This window comes from Daphnia pulex, chromosome 11, assembly GCF_021134715.1.
Source record: "Daphnia pulex isolate KAP4 chromosome 11, ASM2113471v1".
NCBI classification, from domain to species: Eukaryota; Metazoa; Arthropoda; class Branchiopoda; order Diplostraca; family Daphniidae; genus Daphnia; species Daphnia pulex.
This window is the reverse complement of record NC_060027.1, coordinates 1,405,990-1,425,954: the sequence shown is the minus strand read 5'-3', so window position 1 is coordinate 1,425,954 and position 19,965 is coordinate 1,405,990. Positions and strand designations below refer to the sequence as shown.

The 19,965-nt window shown below is 42.3% G+C and overlaps 5 protein-coding genes across 10 annotated transcripts in view; 2 read left to right on the top strand and 3 right to left on the bottom strand.

The window, feature by feature from the left end:
- The window catches only part of LOC124207504 (syntaxin-18-like), a 50,114-nt gene extending 48,602 nt beyond the window's left edge, over positions 1-1,512 (top strand). Inside the window, exons 1-3 of one of the 2 annotated variants that reach the window (XM_046605006.1) lie at positions 50-170; positions 235-340; positions 636-1,512. In XM_046605006.1, coding sequence (XP_046460962.1) covers positions 247-340; positions 636-1,492 — 951 coding nt within the window. In that variant the 5' untranslated portion in view covers positions 50-170; positions 235-246 and the 3' untranslated portion in view covers positions 1,493-1,512. Of the gene's footprint in view, positions 1-49; positions 171-234; positions 341-635 lie in introns of those variants that run through there. The other variant, XM_046605007.1, reaches the window with a different exon arrangement.
- A 10-nt stretch (positions 1,513-1,522) lies between these two features.
- Positions 1,523-2,623, bottom strand: LOC124207505 (heme oxygenase-like). The gene is made up of 2 exons (XM_046605008.1): positions 2,389-2,623; positions 1,523-2,325 (listed from the first exon to the last, which is right to left on the bottom strand). Exons 1-2 carry the CDS (start codon positions 2,489-2,491, stop codon positions 1,652-1,654), a joined length of 777 nt encoding a protein of 258 aa, XP_046460964.1. The 5' UTR covers positions 2,492-2,623; the 3' UTR covers positions 1,523-1,651.
- Positions 2,624-3,142: 519 nt separating this feature from the next.
- LOC124207506 (ubiquitin-conjugating enzyme E2 R2-like) lies at positions 3,143-4,973 on the bottom strand. The gene is made up of 6 exons (XM_046605010.1): positions 4,376-4,973; positions 4,218-4,304; positions 4,059-4,156; positions 3,703-3,844; positions 3,545-3,632; positions 3,143-3,482 (listed from the first exon to the last, which is right to left on the bottom strand). The coding sequence occupies exons 1-6, from the start codon at positions 4,550-4,552 to the stop codon at positions 3,358-3,360; spliced, it is 717 nt and encodes a 238-aa protein (XP_046460966.1). The 5' UTR covers positions 4,553-4,973; the 3' UTR covers positions 3,143-3,357.
- A 135-nt stretch (positions 4,974-5,108) lies between these two features.
- LOC124207483 (long-chain-fatty-acid--CoA ligase ACSBG2-like) lies at positions 5,109-14,739 on the bottom strand. 4 transcript variants are annotated; one of them, XM_046604966.1, is made up of 20 exons: positions 14,316-14,739; positions 10,896-10,979; positions 10,114-10,262; positions 9,717-10,034; positions 9,512-9,639; positions 9,356-9,444; positions 8,712-8,893; positions 8,421-8,575; positions 8,141-8,336; positions 7,913-8,014; positions 7,656-7,802; positions 7,501-7,569; positions 7,245-7,381; positions 7,140-7,184; positions 6,906-7,071; positions 6,652-6,789; positions 6,418-6,567; positions 6,143-6,283; positions 5,768-6,074; positions 5,109-5,695 (listed from the first exon to the last, which is right to left on the bottom strand). In XM_046604966.1, the coding sequence occupies exons 3-20, from the start codon at positions 10,258-10,260 to the stop codon at positions 5,622-5,624; spliced, it is 2,691 nt and encodes an 896-aa protein (XP_046460922.1). In that variant the 5' UTR covers positions 10,261-10,262; positions 10,896-10,979; positions 14,316-14,739; the 3' UTR covers positions 5,109-5,621. The 4 variants fall into 4 exon arrangements, with proteins under 4 accessions (XP_046460922.1, XP_046460924.1, XP_046460921.1 ...); XM_046604968.1 differs by having other exon boundaries at positions 10,114-10,267; positions 14,316-14,733; XM_046604965.1 differs by lacking the exon at positions 14,316-14,739 and adding an exon at positions 11,311-11,657.
- A 210-nt stretch (positions 14,740-14,949) lies between these two features.
- LOC124207487 lies at positions 14,950-19,964 on the top strand. 2 transcript variants are annotated; one of them, XR_006880009.1, is made up of 6 exons: positions 14,950-15,405; positions 16,778-17,225; positions 17,992-18,440; positions 18,553-19,614; positions 19,682-19,741; positions 19,863-19,964. XR_006880009.1 is itself a non-coding variant. In XM_046604973.1 (5 exons), the coding sequence occupies exons 1-4, from the start codon at positions 15,353-15,355 to the stop codon at positions 19,610-19,612; spliced, it is 2,010 nt and encodes a 669-aa protein (XP_046460929.1). In that variant the 5' UTR covers positions 14,950-15,352; the 3' UTR covers positions 19,613-19,614; positions 19,863-19,964. The 2 variants fall into 2 exon arrangements, 1 of the variants encoding a protein (XP_046460929.1); XM_046604973.1 differs by lacking the exon at positions 19,682-19,741.
- Position 19,965: the final 1 nt, after the last annotated feature.

The window sequence follows — 19,965 nt, the reverse complement described above, 5'->3', positions numbered from 1 at the left end:
AACTAACTCCAAGGCAAAAATGGCGCCAAAGAAAAACATACAATGCAACGAAATTGGCAACCGACTGGTAGATGGCGGACTAAGTTCCACAACAAACTGACGTGGACGTCTGAAAAATAGAACGGCTGTTGAGTGTAGGCAGATTTTTGCTCAAAAATCATTGTCAAGCGGTAACTAACAAATGAATTATAAAGAATTTACATGTTTATATTCAAATCAAAATATATATTGTAGGAAACACCGATCATGATGGATATCACGTCCCTGTTTAAGGCCTCCATCAAGACGGTCCGGACACGCAATAAAGCTCTGGGATTAAATAACAAACCCGAAGACCCAAATCGTGTTAGGAATATTCCATTCCAACAGACGACGACGAGATCAGGACGCCGCACAACAACACCGGCGCACCTACGCGACTATTGCCTTGGGGGCCCCCGATAGGTGGCCCCAAATTCAGTCGTTGTTACCCTACCCCCTATTGTTTATTTCCCCCCAATTTACTGTACAATATTGAGTGTGTTAAAATAGACGAGAGGTAAAAGACACGGTTTTGTTCGTGTCTAATTTATTCAACTTGGAAACTGTAAGTAAACGGCCCGACACGCCGAACATCCCTATTACATTTTCTACAAATCGTATTTTCCCACGACCATCCAAAGATCTTTCCAAATTCCAAACGAAAGCCAAAGAGATTGTCTCAAATGTGGCCAAGTTGAAGGAGTTCTTGACGGAGAATCGAAAGGCATATCTGGATACAAGTGTTCAACTATTCAACCAGGTCCCCAAGTTAAGTCAAGCTGATCGAGCAGAGTTTGACCATACCACCCAACTCATCATCAAAACAAGTAACCAATATTTGCAAGAACTAAAACGAGAAAATGCATCTCAGACTCATGCCAACGCCCAGACAAAGGAACACCGCACCATTGTGATCAGCATTATAGAGCAATACTTTAAATCTGTATGCAAAACTTACAGCGAGCTGAAGGAGTTGTACTCCAAGCGCCAGCATGAGCTCAACAAAGTCACCAAACTTGAAGGAGATGGAATGGCCAGTTTCCGAAAATCCAGCCTGGGATACGAGAGTCCCACCGACAGTCCCAGGGTCTACTCCAGTTACGACGACGATGACAAGAAAGCCGACGAGGAGAACGTGAACTTTACCGTAGCCGAAGTTCAACTGTTTGAAAAGGAGAATTCCCTCTTGTTTAACGAATTAAATAGTTTAACGGAAGAAGTCAACCAGATTTCAGGGCGTGTCGTCAAGATTGCCGAACTGCAGCAAGTTTTGACAGAAAAAGTCCTGGATCAGGAAAAAGATATTGAACGAATCGCCACTACCACCGTCTCGGCTACTGAAAATATTCGTGAGGGCAACGAACAACTACGACAAGCACTGCAAAGCAACTCTGGTTTTCGAATTGCCATCATCTTTTTTATTCTTGTTCTATTCTTCTCCATACTTTTCCTCGATTGGTACAATGATTAAATACAGAAATATGAGATTTTTTTTGCACTGGACTCGTGGACTGTAGTTGTATTTATTGACTATCACAGTTCGTGGTGTTAAGATCTGTTAAAATTGGCGCAAGTTTTGATAAGATATATATTTGTCATGCCTTGACAGCGGAATCACTGAAAGATGAGTCTACTGATTATTATTAATATTGCTAATCATTTTATAGCCGAAATAGATAGCCGCAGCTGCAGGGACAACTATCAAAGCAAAGTTGCAGAATTTTTTCAAAACTATCTTGTTGGTGTTGATTGTTCGTATCACCTTGTTGTTCATCCGGAAGACGTTTTTACTCTCTTCGATTAATTTCCACCTGTCTTCTTCTCCAAGCTGCTCCGCGATATGTTCCATGGCGTCGACCATTTGTTTCTTCAGTTTAAAAATAGGAATTTCACCAAAATCGGTGACCGATTCACCCTGTTGGTTACTGTTGTTGGCAGGAGGTGTTTGGAATTTCAGACTAGCTTCGAGAGATCGCTTCTTGCGTAGGATTTGTCCTCCAGAAAAAAGGCCCATAAATAAATGGTAAATGTAGGCAGCTAACATGTTGGGATTATCCCTCTCAATGGACGTGAGGTAATCAATGTAGGCAGTGACTGCAGTACTGGGTTGGTAATCGTTTTCAAACCACTGTCTTCCATAATAGAAATGCAGATCTTCTTCAAAGGCTTTGGTCCTCCTCATACCTTTGATATCAAGTTCGCTCAGCAGGGTGTGGTTCAGCCGATCAAGGGCCTCCTCAAGATACTTGAAGATTTCATAGAAGCAAAGTAATCCCTCCGCCCAGATCGAGTTGTCACTCATAGCTGTCGATAAAATGAAAATGAATTCGTTAATTGACAATGAAACAGTACAAAATCGTTAGTTACCTATTCCGAGTTTAGCATTGACAAGTGCATCACTAATATCGTGGATTTCCCTCGTTGCTTTTCTCATTTGTTTCGTAAACTCGAGTTTTCCCTCAACTGCCATTACGATATTTATATAAGGACTAAACAATTTCAATAATCACAAGAATGGAATTTAGTACAAAGAGACGGGTCACGGGGGACGGCCCAAGTAAGTCTATTTGTAAACAAAGCGAATCTAGAAGATTCTACCGATCTAGGAAGCCTCTTCTCACCCCCAACTGCGTATCACAAAAGAAAAATTACGTTCTAAATTTTTTACGACGCACTAGATGACATGTATTTTCGGTGAAAACCCACAAGAGTAAATAGAGGACAAGAATACCAGCACAAATACAAAAAAAAAAGAACTCGAAAGAGACATATTATTGAATAGCCATCGGATTTTTTTTTCTCAACTTTTGTTTTAGTTTTTTTGTCTTTTTTCTCACAAAATTTTGTTTGCTCAAAATCGGGGGAAGGAATTACATATTTTTGTTTTTTAACTGCGCGAACCATTGTCAGTTCAGAGAAACCCATGAATACTCACCAAGAATAAGGTGACATTTGCTAATATATATACGGGCGGAACGACGAAACACGAATGCGTGTCGAGGTCAGTATAAAGGGATCAACTGAAATCAAGGAGGAGGAAGTTTTTAGTTTTTTGGGAGGGGCTCACATCCGTTCAGAGCAAAATTTTTCGACGAAAAATAAAAATAATAATAAACCTCTGTTCGGCTGTTTGAACTGGGAAACTTTTCTGATGAATTTTAAGATTCCAAACACTAAATCACTTTCGGTCATTATTTGAGAGAGAGAAAAAATAAAGATGAAGGTGGTACCAAAAGGTGTTGTGGAAGAAATGGGAGGTGAACGGATGTTGATTCCAAACAAAGATAATAAGAGGTGGTGGTGTGAAGGGAGATCCGTGGGGCTATAAGAATCACTTTAAGCATTCTCGTTTCCGCTGTCATCAGCTCCATCGGCCTCGTCGTCCTCGACGTAGTCGGAATCCTCATCATCAATATCATAGCAGTCGTCGTAAAAGTCGTTCATGTCCAAAGATTCCGTCACTGTAAACATTTAGAAAACATATTAGAAAAGAATCGCCATATTAAAAGAAATTAAAATTTACCTGGAGGCTTGGACTTGATGCAGTAATCCTCTATGGTCATCGGGACCACCACATTGTCCTTCTCCGCCTCTGCTCGGGAACCAGCAACCTATAAAATATGTAACGAGTTGTATCACGTTGGCTTCAACACACGTTGAACAGCAGTTAAAGTCATTTACCTGCTTCTTGATGATATTGGCGTACTCGGCATCTTTGCCTTTCGAATCCTTCCATCTGCGATACATGACCGAGGCATCGACGTTGGCTGGGCTGGATGTGTTGGGCTCGTTAAACAGAGATATCACCGAGAGCAATATTGTTCTGTACGGGGAAAAGGAGAGAAATACCAAATATATAAGAGCTGGGTTGAAGATGTGGTCGGGAAACCATAAACCGTATTATCTGTATCCAACCGAAACGATTGGGAAGAGGCCATTCAAAGTCACCAAGTGACTTAATTGAATAGTATCCCAAATATTCATCTGCACGCAGCTAGAGTCCTTGAGGCCACACAAAGAAAGCTTTGAAGGTTTACCTGACGTTCTGGGTAGGATTCCACCTCTCGCAAGGCAGCTCTCCGCTTTGAGGGTCATCCACTGGTGGGTGAAGGATTGAAATGCACAAATCTCCATTCTAAAACACACGAGAATGGTTAGATGAGAGAAAAACATTTCACCGATAAAATAAAACCCACCTCATACACATTTGGGTGCCAGACTTTGGTAACAAATCTCATAGAGGGGGGCGAGTAGGGATAATCAGGTGGGAACTTGAGCTGAGCCTGAACGAGAAAAAGAGAAAACACTGAAATGAGAAAGCAGATCGAGAGTGTTTGCTGGACAATGTAAATACCTTAAAATATCCTCCTTGATACAGAGTTTCTGGTGGGCCAAAAATGGCGACTTCCCAATCGAAAAGTATATCGTCGTTTGTCAATTTAATTCTGAATCCTTCAACAGGCTCATCTTGAATAGTTTTGTACTCCAAGGCCAGGGCCCTGACAGCACTACTACTGGGCTGGGCAGCCATGTTCTTTTGTGGGTTTATTAAAAATTAAACCAGCAAACTTGCAGTTTCAGTAAAATCGTGAACGGGTAGAGTGCAAAGGAGTGAAAGAATAAAACAATCCAAACTCTTGTTGAAATCCCGAGTAGTGATTAATTCCTTTGTTACTACTGACGACGAAATGTATACGACCGACGACACAAAAGGACAGGAAATAATCGCAAGGTAGAGAGCTCAGTCCGTTCTACATAGACTTTCCACAACAACTGCCGCAGCACAGGGGAGAAAAAATGGAAACCAGAAAACGAAATAGAAAATGTGTACAATTAAGATGCGAAAAAAAAAGGAAAATGAGGACAGTTGGGGCACTTGGATTTCCTCACACTGAGAGAAGACTTTTAATTGTTTGTTTCTACGTCGAGCAGCTAGAGAAAATACCCAACTATCGATACTTAAGTATTAAATCGATTCTAGGACGCGTGACGTCATGACTTTCACCCTTGATTCGACTGGCACGTTTCATTTTTATTTCGTTTTACCATTTCTAGAGGAAAATCAATGACACTTTCTTTTTATATAGTCTGCTCATGTAACGTTTGTATTCAAAAAACGGGTTTTTATATCAACAAGTCTCTCAAAAATAAGGGAAATCTTTTGCAACGTTATGGAAGAATTTGGGAAATTAACGGGGGGTACAAAAACTTGGTCATGGATAAAGAACTGTCGAGAGGAACTTGTAGTAACTAGACGAATTTGCATAATATTTTTTTGTGCTTGTAGTAGTATATAGGGACATCATTGCAACATATTTTTCAAGACGACACTATTGAGCAAACCCTCTGACGTGTCTTGACGGACTAGAAAAACCTTGGAACAAAAAAGAGAAAACATATTTATATTAACCACCCGCGAGATTGGCACCCACCAATATCCTGGAACCCTTTCATAATAATGACGCAGGTGTGTGACGCATCCATAAATTTCCCCCCTATCAGAAAAATAAACTACATTTGTAAATCAAGGCTAGTAGTAGTGTAAGATTAGTTGGTAGTAATCCGATTTCCCCACCCCCGCATGGCAGATTATTATTATTTTAGTAGTAAAAACGTTCGATGACGTCAGCGTATTTTTTGGCAACACAACTCCTCTTCATCTTCATAGTGGGCCCTGAACAAGAGAAAAGATATTAACGATTTCACACCTATAGACCGTGAAAATGGCCATTATTATTATTATTACCTAATTCTCCACCTGGAATGGAGAAATCGACAGGCAAAATGGTCCATTTCTGAACGCGCTGGGCAGCCGAAATGGCGTTACGGTTGGCCCTTTCGATGGCAGCATCAATGACTTTGACAAACTTGACAGCTTCAGCATCTTGCCCAGTCAGAGCGGCCATGGGATCACGTTCAGCCATGCCTCGCTCTGCTGCACAGATGACGTCCGTCACCGTTTCAGCCAGCGAAAGGCCATAACTTTCACAGATATCCCGGGTCGGCCGGGTCAAAATGGGCAACGGCTCTTGCGTATCCGGATCCACTTCAGTCTGGAAAATACCCCAAAAAGAATTACAGCAAAATTCAACATAGAAATAAGATAATTTTTTAAAATTACCCTCAAAGTCAAGAGAATGGAAAGGAATTTTCGCCTATCACCGACAACCATAGCGTGACTGACTATGGGCAATTCCGCTTTAATGTTATCTTCAATGAGAACCGGAGCCACGTTTTCGCCTCCAGCCGTAATGAGAATTTCCTGCAATTGCCGCCGCCACACGTTGAAATAAAAGAAAAAGGAAAACAAAGTGTTAATAATCAACACGAAGAAAAATAGGAAAAATAAAGATTTGCGCGACGTGATGGATGAGGTGTGGAAATGTATCTACATACTTTAATGCGGCCAGTGATGTAGACGAAGCCAAACTTGTCGGTATGACCAACATCGCCCGTGCTCAGATAGCCGTCAGCGTCCACAACAGACGAAGTGTTGCCAGGGTCATTCAAGTAACCCATAAACACATGCCGTCCGCCCATCAGAATCTGAACAAAACAATAACAAACCGTGAAAATACATTCTAAAACATAATATTTTCTTTAAAAAAAAATGTTGAAATAATATCAGACCTCTCCATTGCCGTCCTTGTCCGGGTTAGCAATTTTCGTGAGGCAGCCGGGCACCGATTTTCCAGCGCTGTTGAGCTGGTAACCTTTCGTGATGTTGTTGATGGAGTGCGGTCCCGTCGACTCGCTCATTCCGTAGACCTGCGCCGGGTAAGAGAAACATAAAACCATAAAAAGAAAAATCTCAAAATGCTGCTCTCCCTGCCTCTTGTTGTTGTTGTTGCAAGTCATAATAATACGTTACTTATGCCACATACCTCCAAGATGGGAATATCCAGACTCGTAAAATATTCGGCCACTTCTTTGGAGAGAGGCGCGGCACCCGACAAGATCACTCGGGCCTTATCCAAACCCAATCCTTCACGCACTTTTTTGAAGACCAGCGCATTGGCCAGGGCGAATCCAAACGGTTTCGAAGACCTCCTGCGTGTTACAGATAAATAATTTTAGTTCTTCCGACTTGATTTAGTTGTAAAAATAAAAATCGTTACCCTTCCATTCGGCGTCGGTTGTAAGATAATCCAACGCTCTTTGACCTAGAAAATGATTCGTTTTTATTATGACGTTCAAAAAAGAAAATTTTAAAGAAAACCCACCAAGTAGCAATCGTCTTTTTGATGCCAGTCGTCTGTTTGCCGATGGCTTGCATCTTCTCGTAGATTTTCTCCCAGACTCGAGGCACGCCGAAAAAGCATGTCGGCCTCACTTCACGCAACGTCTCAGCCAGCGTTCCCTGTTGAGCCAAAAAATATGTTAACCATCACACATTTTTAATGACCCCGTAATCAAAAGGAATGCGCGCTGCCAAACCCACTCGATGAACGGTTTAACTTGTACAACACACACACAAACCTTCAAAACATCAGGATCGGCAAAGTAGACCGTCCCGCCTACAGATAGCGGAGCGTAGATGTCGGTAATCTAAACAAATAAACCGAAAAAATTCAAACTGCAATTAAAAACCAAGAGAAAACACAAATTCCAGGCCATTATTTAAAAGTACAGACCTGAGCTGCGACATGACTTAGCGGCAGGTAACTGAGAAACGTATCCTTGCCGTCTCGCAAGTTCATATAAGTGGCCAGGTTGTGGGAAATCCAAGTCAGGTTGTCGTGGTTCAGCATGACGCCTTTCGGAGGTCCCGTCGTTCCAGACTGTTCGGTTAAATAAAGAATTTAAAAAGAAAAACGGTATTATTTAGTTATTAGCGAGAGCCGGTATCGCCCACTCTCCGGAAACTGTCAAGGAAACTACCACTACTAACCGTGTAGATTAGTGTGCAACACTGATTGACGGCCAACTTCTTTAAACGATCCTCGTAGACGTTGTCAGGCGTGGCGTTGCCCAAATGCATCAATTGCGACCACTGAGGGGAAAAAGAAGAAAGATAATAAATAAGGGCACACGACTTTCTTTTGCGGTCGACGGAACACATAAGAAAATGATATGGAAGGAGAAATAGAAGATAAAGGTGCAGCATAAGTCAACTGACGGTGATGACTCCTTCGACGTGCGGTTTTCCGGTGTACTGGACGATCGCCTTCAAAGTCGGAATTTGGTCCTTGATGGAAAGGATTTTCTCCAGCTGTTTGCGGTCCTCCACCACGATGATGTCGGCCTGCCCGTTCAAGGCGCAATGCAGACACGCCTCGGCCGAATTCGTAGTGTAAATGCCAGCGGCGAAACCACTGTCAAAAGATAAATCCTCATCATCGACACGAACCCCACCACCAGCACAAAAACGAAAAATTTAGGCCAAAAATCAAACATACCCAGCGTGAATGGCAGCCAAATCGGCAATGATCCATTCGGGTGAATTAAAACCCAAAATACAAACCGAATGGAAACGTTCCAGCCCCAAGCGGATGAAAGCCTTGGCACACACCCTCACATCGTGCAAGTACTGCTTGTACGTCCACTTGATCCACTGTTTAATTCATTCAATCCAGCAGTTGGCACACGCACCCAAAGTGATTACATGAAAAAAAGGGAAAGTTAAAAAATTTTAAATAACAAACAACTGTGAAATAAGCGAAAATTCGTTTGATTGCGCGAGTGTATACCTTTCCATCACGTTTGACGCAAAGGGCAGGATGATCCATATGTCTGGCCACGGTGCGCTGCAGCAAAGTCGGCACCGACAGCGGTGGAATAGACGCCATGCCTCGTTCATCAATCTTGAGCTTGACAGCTCCAGTCGCTGAAGTCGTCGTGTACGAATCGGCCGGGAAAAGCTGGTCGGGACCTACAGAAAAACATAAAATAATAATAATAAAATATATCCCCCTCGGGCCAAGGGTGAAAAACCACCAGAGTTGAAAGTCTCTTAAATTTTTAATAACACGCTCAAGTCTCATTCGTTATTCCGACTTTGATTATTAACCATTACAACTACAACAACAAGAGCAAAAACAGCCCAAACACTGTCCTTTTTCTCAAGGACCTGCCTAACTCGGTTAAGACACGATGTCATCGCATAGCAGTATTTTCTCATTCCTGAGCTAAGAAGAAAAATACATAAATATTTAACCAAGAGAAAACGCTGGAGGCCATATGTCTACAATGATGAATGACTCTTTTATCATCGCCCCCGTTTTTCTAGTAAGAAAAAAAAAGCCAACCTCTTTATTAACTCTCTACTGGTTATGTTACGCTACGACCGAATATGGCACTCTCAAGAAACTTTTCAAAGAAAGATTAATAATACCTTTATTCAATTCCTTGGGTTGCTGACGCATCTCTCCGACAGATTTGCTGGAATCCTTGGCTTCCAACACGCTACTCGTTCGTCTTTTGCTGTTGGGAATTTGTTATTGTTTATACCAGTGAATGGATAAAAGAATGTCGATTGTTATTAAAATACCCTAAATCTGGGCAATCTCTGGCGACTTCGGCACTGACGATGGACGGCAGCGGAGTGCTGTGCAAATGTTCCAGCAATCTGTGCTCCATCTTGCAAGGCGGCGTGATGTTAATCACGGTCGTCCCACTCTGAATGTTGGCATAAGCGAAACAAAATTTTCAATGCAACGCCCTCCAATCACATAGGAGTGAAGGGAAATATCTACCTTTTGGGTCGTGACCGTCATGTCGGCGGGTGCGGCGGCGGCATCATTGACGGGAGCGGGGGCGATTATCTTGATGCTGGACGAATCGGCATCCAGCTGAAAGCCGCTATCTTCACTCTCCACTCCATTGTTGCTGTCCTGCTCGTCTTTCACCATCGTCAAGTCCCAATCAGATCCTCGAGATTTCGACGAAATCAACACGACCCGTTTAGAGTCGCCAGAAGGAACGATCGTGTGGATCTCAGGATCCTCGTGATGAATTCGCCGAGATTCAAACGACGTCTTGTTGTTCATTTCACTGATGACGTCGCCATAAGCCTGGAATTTTATGATCAAAGAAAGAGAGAAATTTCACACCTTTTTACTTAGAAAAATGATCAGCTCAATCATTTTTTACCTGTTTGCGGCGTGGAGTCATCTCGACAACACAAGACATTGGCTGCTGTAATGAAAGGTCGGCTGATGAAATGGCGTCTAGTTGATGATGATCGTGACTCGGCGTCAAGGAGGGCATGCTGCTCAACTGCTGCTGATGCCTGGACATGCCTGTGCTTATTGTTGTTGTTGTTGTTTTCGGTACACAAAGGAAATAAACGCCAGAAAAACCGCAAAATCAGATCGTGACACGCAGAAAAATTTTTTTTTTTTACAAAACCTCCCGTAGTGATGGGAGAATATCCACACAACAAGGGAAATAATAAATATAAAAATATATATACGGGCTTCGATCTCAATTAAACGCTGATGGCGCTCCAGGTGGAATAACAATAACCAAAAAGAACTTTCTTCCCCTGGCGTCTGAAAATATTAAAAAATGGGCGTGGATGACGCCATCACGCCAACCATCGATACAAACAAAAAAGATTCCCACCAGAAAAATTACTAAAACAAACCTCACATCTTTTGTGTGATTAACATCTTAAGAAAAATGACACAATGTTTTAAAAAATTCGATTAAACAAAAGACCGACCCCACACAAGACCTTCAGCTCCCAACAATTAACCGACAAACCAACGTCACGTGGTTTCTCAAAAAACTAAAATAATTATTACAATCGTTAAAACAAAGAGACCGTAACAGAGAGAACCCGATCCCCACATAAAATTCCGCCATCTTTTAACGAGAAAAACACCTGCAACAAAATCCACGTGAGTGTCGAGAAAAGATTTTTCGTTTACCTTAGGAAAAATTCGTGTAGACTGTGTTTCTTCGTTTGACGTCAAGCTCTGTTGATCTTCCACCAACTGGCAAACAAGTTCCCCCTGTTTAAGTCGTAAAAAGAAAAAATATTGCATTATAAATTGCATCACACACAAACTCAAGACGAAAATATGATGTCGGCCATGCTGGATTTCACACACTCGCGCAAAGTAGTAGTCGGGAGAGATAAAACAAAAAAGAAATGCGATCGTCCATATTTCTGTGAAATTATACAACGAGGTGAGAGAGGGAAAAAATAATATCCCAACCACATATATGGATAGATTAATAATCTACCTGGCGGCCATATAAAATCCCCACGTGGTCGTCACATCAATTTCAACCTACTGACACACAAATTGATTGGGAAAAAAAGGGTTTTTTTCTAGTTACCAAGTGATTTTTTCTTTTCAATCGATCAAACAATGGCCAGCCAAACTCTGAGACGATCAAACACACGATCCAACTCTAATCCCGCAGCGCGTGAACGTGTTTTTTTTAACAGAAAATAACAACGAACAACCAACAGCTCTCGGGACGGGATTCCGACTAGGACTGAAGGCGAATGGAAAACGATTGAAGACAAGTGAGTGAGACACTTGGAATTAAATTTTAAAAACGGCAACGTTGCACATTTTTCTTGTTCATCCCCCGCCAAAAAATTCCAACGGGAGTGGTGGTAATGAAAGAAAATTTGACTCAGCTGATTATGGGCGACACGTGTCAGTGGCCTTCGGCTATCTACATCCCAAATCCACCTTTTTTTTTTATTATTATATTTTTATCTTTAATTGCAATTGTCTATTACAACCAGACCCCCTCACAGGGGCGTCTCTTTCAATTGGATTTTTTAACGACGTGTGAGGGCCGCCACTGCGTATAATCATTCGACACGATCACGTTCGAAAGTGTGCGCAAGCTTCGTGAAATAAAATAAACGACTTAGACGTTAATTCGATATCTCTTGAAATGATCTTCCTACTCCGTAAATGGACAGATTTATTCTTTACAGAGAAATAATAAAAAGAAGATTTGCGTCTCGTGTGGGTGACTAGACGTCCGTGACGCCACTCACGGTGTGATTATTAATCCCGTTGGAATATAATAAGATTACGACCGGCGTGCAACACTTTCAAGTGACGAAAATCACGAAAAAGTCATCGCTCGTAAATCAATTCAACCGTGAACAAATAAAAACAGCAGTCGGGAAAGAAAAATATACAAAAACTGGAATTTTGGGGTTGGTCGTTCGGGAGAATGTGCAGCGCGCGAAGATTTGAATCTGCCGAGATTATCCAAGTATTTTTTTCTATTTATCTGATCAAGATAAATATTGAGACAATTTTCTATCTACCAAGTTATATTTGCCGACTATCTCTTAATAATAAATTCCCTTTCACCTCTTTATAATATTGTAGCTAGCTAGCTATAGCTCTTAGATTGTGTGTACGTCAAATTCGGTTTGTCCCGCAGGTATATAAATATATACGATATTATATATAAGAGAGAGAAAGAAGAATCATTTTGCTAGTGTACAAAGGGGGGCGGGTCAAGGCCCGTCCAGGTTGATTTGCATTGTAACATATTTTACGACTCTCTGGTTGTGCTGGCTGTGCTGGCCTCTTGATAATATTTATACTGTGTGCATAGTACTACATTATATTCCGTGAATAGCTATACTCGACTATTGAGAAATTCTAGCCGCGGTTAAATAACCACTTTGGTCTACAGTAACTTTCTATTTCTTGTTTGTTTAAGCGGATGGCCTCCCGTTTATCTATCCGATTTTCAATCAGAAGACGATCTATACTTAGCATAATTATTTCCATCTATAAATATAACGATGATTTGAATATATAGCTGCTGCTGGCTCTATTGTGTGTCTACATCTCTTGCGTAACATTTTCACGAGGAAAAAAAACACAAAATCAGCCGAAAGGCAAAAAACACAAAACGATGTCGAGGAAAAAAAGAAAATATTATTTTTTCCAGAGATAATGACGAGAGCGTTGCTGCTGCTGTCGGGAATTGATTTTGTAAGAATTTTCACGTGGACTCGTTTCTTCCCTCCCGAAGAAAAAAAAAGAGCCGACAAAAAAGAACCAAAGTGCCGCCATCAAGTTAAAAAACCAAAATCACAGAGTACTAGTAATACACCATTCCACTTTACTTATGTGATGTACACGTAGGCAATATAATGAAGTTTTAACTGATTCCCAACGCCGTCATAATAACAAACGAAAAAATAGAGTTCAGCATTAGAGTTAATGACGTCAACAAAAATGAACGACAGATGGTGGAAAGTTCCAGAACAAAATGAAACCAAAAGGTCGTAGGTTATTTCGATTTGAGTTGAGTGACTCACGGTCCCAATTCTAACCCCCATCATCTAGTAGGCTATAGAAGAATAGATTTTAATCTAATCAGAGATGACACACATTTCTGTGTTTTTCTCGGTCAAACTATAGTCGATGGCCTTGTGCGCGACTGTCCAAGAAGAAGAAGATTCCCGCGCGTGTAAATTAGATGGGCAGCGCAGGTGTGTTCCGCAGAGCGTAGAGAAGATGACAACAAAAGCCGCTTTTATTAGATTTTACAACTGCCAGAAATAAATATATAGAACTGTGCACTCTAGAAAAATAAAAAAAATAAAAAATGTTTTCTTTCTAGTTTATCCTTTAGAAAAATAAAAACAAAATGGCCGACTGGCCATTTATAAATTATTGAGGTTATGTGCTCCGATTTTTCTTTTGACAGCCACTATTTTTTTGACATGTTTGAATCGTATCGATAGTATATACATACACATATAGGATATGCAATCATTGTGTAAAAATCTGTTGTAACGGGTTTTTTTCTTTCGTTCCGTCCCTTTTCGGGACAGAAACTCATTAACTCCCTCCCACCTCATTGATATGCGCAGAGTCGATAATGTTGTTGTTGTGTCTGATTATATAAGGAACACACACGACCGCGTGTGACGTCACGTTTAACTAACGCTATACACGGATGAAATTAGGAAATAATTCGGTCGAATAAAAAATACAAATATTTAAGAAATATCTAGTAATCTTTTTATAATTTAATAAAGAATTATAAAGAAAAGGAATAAAACCGGATCGACTGGATTGTTATCGCAATAAATGTCTATAGACCAACCAAATTCAGAACATTTTTGAAGGTTTTATCTTGTGTAGGATATACTTGGAATCATTTCACTCACGATCAAATGATTATATATAACGTTTGCCATAGTTATCGAATCAATTCTCAATCAAGGCAAAACATATCAGTATACTCTCACGAACTCACTTATTATATCTAATTTTATTCTTGCATACTAATGAGACTGATGTATCGTTTGTGAATTTTTTCTCTTTTTTTGTTTTGTTTGTTACCTGGTGGGTTTTTATTTGATGATGATGGAAGGGGGGCCCGGCTGTTATTTCTATATAACGAGCGTTCCGCACAGCACACTCGAATGAAAAATAATTGCCAATAGATTTCGCAATTTTCTCCCGCTGCGCTGCTGCTGCTGCTGCTGCTACCCGCACACACTGGTAACATGAAATTAGACACAACACGGACAACACACAAAAAACAATCACGGGCACACGTTGATAACTTGCGGATGCTGTGGGCGACCGCGACAACACCCCGGGAAATTAGACACACGGAAAAAAAAAAGAAATAGCGGGAAATTTGAAATTGAATTTAAAAAAAAGAGGAAAAAGAGAACGCGATAGGCACCGTTTCCTCTCTTGCGGAACTTTTTCGTGATTTTGTGAGGCGGTGGCGATGTGGCGATGGCTCATTTATATAGTCACACACATAACCAAAAAGTGGATGGAGCTGCCCAGCAGACAAGTAGGCGGGACTGACGGGCTGCCATCTAGCGTCATCAGTTATAGCCGTACAACATTTTTCTTTTCTTTTATGATTTTATTTCTTTTGTTATCTATAGACACGCAGTGGAAGGGTGGGTGAGGGGATTAGGGCGCATGATCCAAACCGGACATGTTCTACAGAACATCCGGTTGTATAGTGAGTGCTCAGCTCACCGTGACTGCAACCGGAGTCAATTGCCGAACGATATAAATCGGGGGGTTCAGTTGTCAGGTGAGTTCAGTCGAGTTGTTTGGCGGGGGTTCAAACAATTCCAGCAGTCGCCGTTCAAACATCTCCCAAAAAAAAATAATCGTGAGCAAACTGTTTGGCATATGCGTGTCACCTTAGCATAGACTGAAAATCGGTTATTGATCGCGGCAGAACAATTCGAGGTCCGCACGAGAGCAAAAAGAAAAGAAATTGAGTCCTCAAGTTGCTGCTGTTGAATTTGGTTGAACCCATGCCAAAATAAGCGTTGGAACGTCTCTCCTGTTGTCGAAAAAGACAGAAGAGAGCGTGACAAAAAAAAAACGGGGCGGGGTCGTTTATGGAACCACCAACTGCCCAGGAGAAATGCATTTGCCAAATCTGCACTTGCGGGTAAGTTCATTTGAATTTAGTACGTAGATTTTATAATCATTTTTTGAAGGGATAAATAAGAATTTAAATGGAGAATTTTCTGGATGATCACGAGCCTGTCACGATGGACATTTTTCGAACTCTGTCCTCAGTGACACTCGATCACTTGAAAGATAAATTTCAACTCTGGAATCTTCTGGTTAAAAAATATATGTGTTGTCGTCTTATAGTTAGACCTTGTCACCCTCAAAGTTAACGAAAGATCAAGGATTCTCAAATTTCCAGCATTTCTTATCTAATCAGCAGCCCATGTGCAATGATAGTTTCATATTTAAAAATAAAATAATAAGACTGTTGGGAAGAGTTTATTATTAATACAATTGGCCTTATAGACTGGCGACACGGTTTGATCGATAAAGTAGATAGAAATAGGGGAGAATATAGGTACCAATTTCGTCTGTATTAGATGGGGGAAGAAGAAGGAAAAAATGAAAGTTGTAACAATAAGGGGGGTGGATTGGTGGTCCGGTTGATTGAGAATCCGGCGTGACACACACAGCAACAACAGCACAGCAAGAGCAACCGACTGAATTATTAGGAAACGCTATGGCGAGTTGGTGACCGTTTCAAACATTTAATATCCTTCCCCCGAAACTAAAAAAAAAATAAGAAAAAGAAAAAAACGATAAAACAAGACGAGGATTTTCTTATTTCTTATCGTCGAGGGAGCCATACTATAACGCTCGTCTCACGCACGACAGCCAAGTCTCACGCAAGTGCATTTCATGCCAGACTTGCGTGATGGTCCTCACGGCACGATGATGATGATGACGGCCCACAGAGAACCCAACAAAAAAGAACTTTTTTTTGTATTTTATTTCATTTATTTTTAGAAACAAGAAAGAAAGAGAAATCCCAGTAAAAAAGTTCTCCCCCCTATGTAGCACCTCTTCAATTGTACAGTGACCCAATAAAATATAACGAGCCTCTGAAAATGTGTCTATACTATTCAAAATCCATTTTCTATCCAATATAGAAAGTTGATTTAACTTTTAAGTCCTATCGAATCTGCTGGAATTGTTTCCTTTGGTTAGCGCATAGAAAGTTATTGGGTTGCAGATGAGCTCATCCACCGCAGTCTGGGCAGTCGCTTTAAAAAATTCACGCGGACGTCAGCAAAGAGAGTCTCAGGGACATCCACTGGACGGCCATCATTGATTTATCGGTGCTGGCCAACTATACTAGAGTCGATTTGATATTATTCCAGATGACAAACCTGTGATGGCGGCCGTATTGGTTGCTATCTCCCTTTTGGAAATAGACTCAACAGACGATTGAATTTCATTTGAACTCTTGCGACATTATAAAATTTCAACTGCGTGTATACATATAGACGCCATCGTTGTCGCAAACATCCCCAGCAAGCGACTTTGGATTTCGGACCCGCTAGTCGATCCGCCGAATTGCTGATGAGCTCCAGTCTGGCCCAGAACGACTACGCCCAGCCGGCCAGGCCGGCCGAGCGGCCCGTCATTAAGAAACTGGTGGACAATCTGCAGGTCGGCGGTCCAGGCGTTGGCATGGAAGCCAAACCGTCGCTCCGGACCGACTATCCGGAATTCCAGGTCAAGAGGCCAGTCATCCATCGGTTGGTGGATCAGTTGAAAACGTCCGGCGGAACCGCTTCCTTCGACGGGGATCCATTCACCGCTACAACGCTCAGCCGTGACCAGTACCGGCCGTTCAGCAACGTCAAACGGCCGGAAGGCGGACGCAAATTGCGGTCCTCGTTAAAAGTCAGGGGCAACCTGGACGCCGTTTCAACCAGTCGGGACTACCAGGTAAAACCCTGGACACGATTCCGCGGCATTAACAAAATCATTTTCCCTCGTCACGAATAAAAAATCAAAAATTGGCTCGTGAATGTTAAATTAATTCAGTTTAAAAAAATTAAATAATAATTTCAATATCATCAAAAATCCATTTCGGTGGTTTGCGGCGGCAGCAGCTCATTTGCGTATGGGAAAGTGGGAGAATATAACGAGTTCAATTGGGTCAAGTTCACGCAACTTTGACGTGAGTCGTGTGGTAGTGGTGGTGCTGGCCAGTGGGGGGCTGGTTGCCCTTGGGGCCAACTTGGCAACTACTGATCCCCACATCCCAGGGTCCTTTTTTTTTCTATTCGTATCTTGGGGCTCAGAGGCTATCTGACGTCTAGGATTTTTTGGACAGAGTGAATTTGAGTTTGGCCATAACAGAGTCACGCCAATCAATTTCCCGACAAGCAAACATTAAACAACGTATAGGAATTGAGAGACGCAATCCAATACACGGGCGACCTCGTCCTACTCCAATAAACACCGAGGGACCCATCAACCGGTTCACTTCCACCTCTATCGATAACCCCGCAGCCCATATCATAATTAAAACTAAAATTTTTAATTTTTAAAATAAATTTCTAATTTAAAAAAAAAATTTGAAATTTGGAATTTAAAAAAAATTCATTTTAAAATTTTAAAAATTATTTTTTAATTTGTAATTGAATAAAATTAATTTTTAAATTTTGAATAATGAAAAATTTTTATTAATTTTCATGTAAATTAAAAGGATCACGAGAATTACGTGCGGCCGGCCAATCACCGGATCCCGGACAGCATTCAATTGGAGAGCGGCAACGTGGTGGACTCGTCCGTGTCCAACGCCGATTTCCGCCAGTTCACCGTGGAGCGGCCGACGATCCGGCGGCTGCAAAGTTCATTGAAAATCGCGGCCGGATCGATGGAGCAGAACGAGTCGCTGTCGCAGGCCACCTACAAGGAGATGCCCGTCTCCAGACCCAAACGCCATCTGCTGGCCGATCAAATCACCACCGGCGGCAACGGACAGGAAATGGCCAAGGCCGGCCACTTGCACGAGGACTACAAGCAATTCACGGCCGAGCGTCCAGTCATCAAAAAGCTCCAGGACAATTTGGCCATTCCTCACCTGGCCAAATTCGAAGCCCACAATGCGGAATATCCGGAACACCTCGACTACGCCAAACCCATCCGCAAAAAGTAAAAAATTCCAAATTCGACTCCGCCCATTTTTCCGGGTTGTTGCGGAATGCCGGAATGGCGTGTGTTGCTGGATCAACTGGTGATGTTGAATTTTTGTTTCATTCCGCAGGATGGAAGACACGCTGAAATTCAGCGGTGCCATGGAACAATCGTCTCAGTCACGCAAGGATTACGTGGAATTTCACGCCGAGCGGCCCATCATCAAGAAATTGCAGGACAACATTCCGGTGCATCCGACCAACGGGGCTTATTACAAGGCCGCCGGCAACCAGCAGCCGCAATCGACCCAGCGCGACTACGGCCACCAGTTCGAGTCGAAACGGCCCATCATCAACAAGTTGCACGACAACCTGAAAATGGAAGGCGACGTCGACCTCCAGACGGCCTACATGCAATCCTACGTCCAAAAGGCCGAGCCCGTCCGACCGGAAATCAAGCGGATGCACAGCACTTTGGCTGTGGCCGGAGGGGATTTCACCACCGAGTCGGTGGTCAAAGCGGATTACCCGGAGCACCGCGTCCAGCGTCCGACAATTGCCAAACCAGTCGGCCAATTGCAGAGCAACGATTCCTCCTGGGGGAACAATAACAGCAGGCCGGCGGCCGGGGCCCGTCGGGTGAGTCAACAGTTTGACGGACAACAGCCGGCCGGGATCGGCTACTTTCAGACGGGACCCAACATGAACCGAGTCCGCCAGATGGAGTCATCGATTCAATTCGGATCGGGAAATTCACCGGCCATGACCAGCGAGGCCCAGGATTCTTTTATTCCGCTGGATGGAGCGCAGAAGAGTCAAATGACTAGGCCCCGCACCAGCAATCGACTCCAGGACTGGAACGTCAATGAACCTTCCGGCCGGAACCGGATGAACGGCAACAATACGCAGCAGAAATTATCGCATCAGCCAATGACGAGGGACCAAGTGGTTGCCCAGCAGGCGAGGCGGAAGCACCAGGCCACCGAGTCGTCGTTCTCACTGGGCGGCGGCCAGCAGACGGGCCAGCATCACGAGGTGGACGGATCACTTTACAAAAAGAGTTTCACGTTGCCGGCTATCGAGCCGTGCCCGGCGGCCGTTTTGCACGTCGACGACAAGTCCAATTACCAATTCACCCGCGAGTTGCACAATCATCGCTTCTACCGGCCAATCATCAACTCGATGGGCTGAAGGTTGGGGACAATTTTTATGACAAAACAAATCAAAACTCAAAATGATTTAGAGAAAATAAAATAATAGGAATGATCAATTAATTTTGCACCCGTAGGGCGATTGGTAGTGACCTTCACTTTTGACAAGGTCTCGACTTATTTTTTATGTTTTTTCGTCTCGACTTATTTCCTAAAAATCCAATTTAACTTTTGACTAAATAAAAAAAAATTTCTATCTCAAATTTATTTTATGTTATGTTTTATTTCAGAAATTAATCGTTTTTCGATTAGCGTTTGGCTGCTGGATGTCTCGTTTTTGTATTTGCACTAACTACCGACCACAATACACTTAACATTTCGAATTGAATCAAC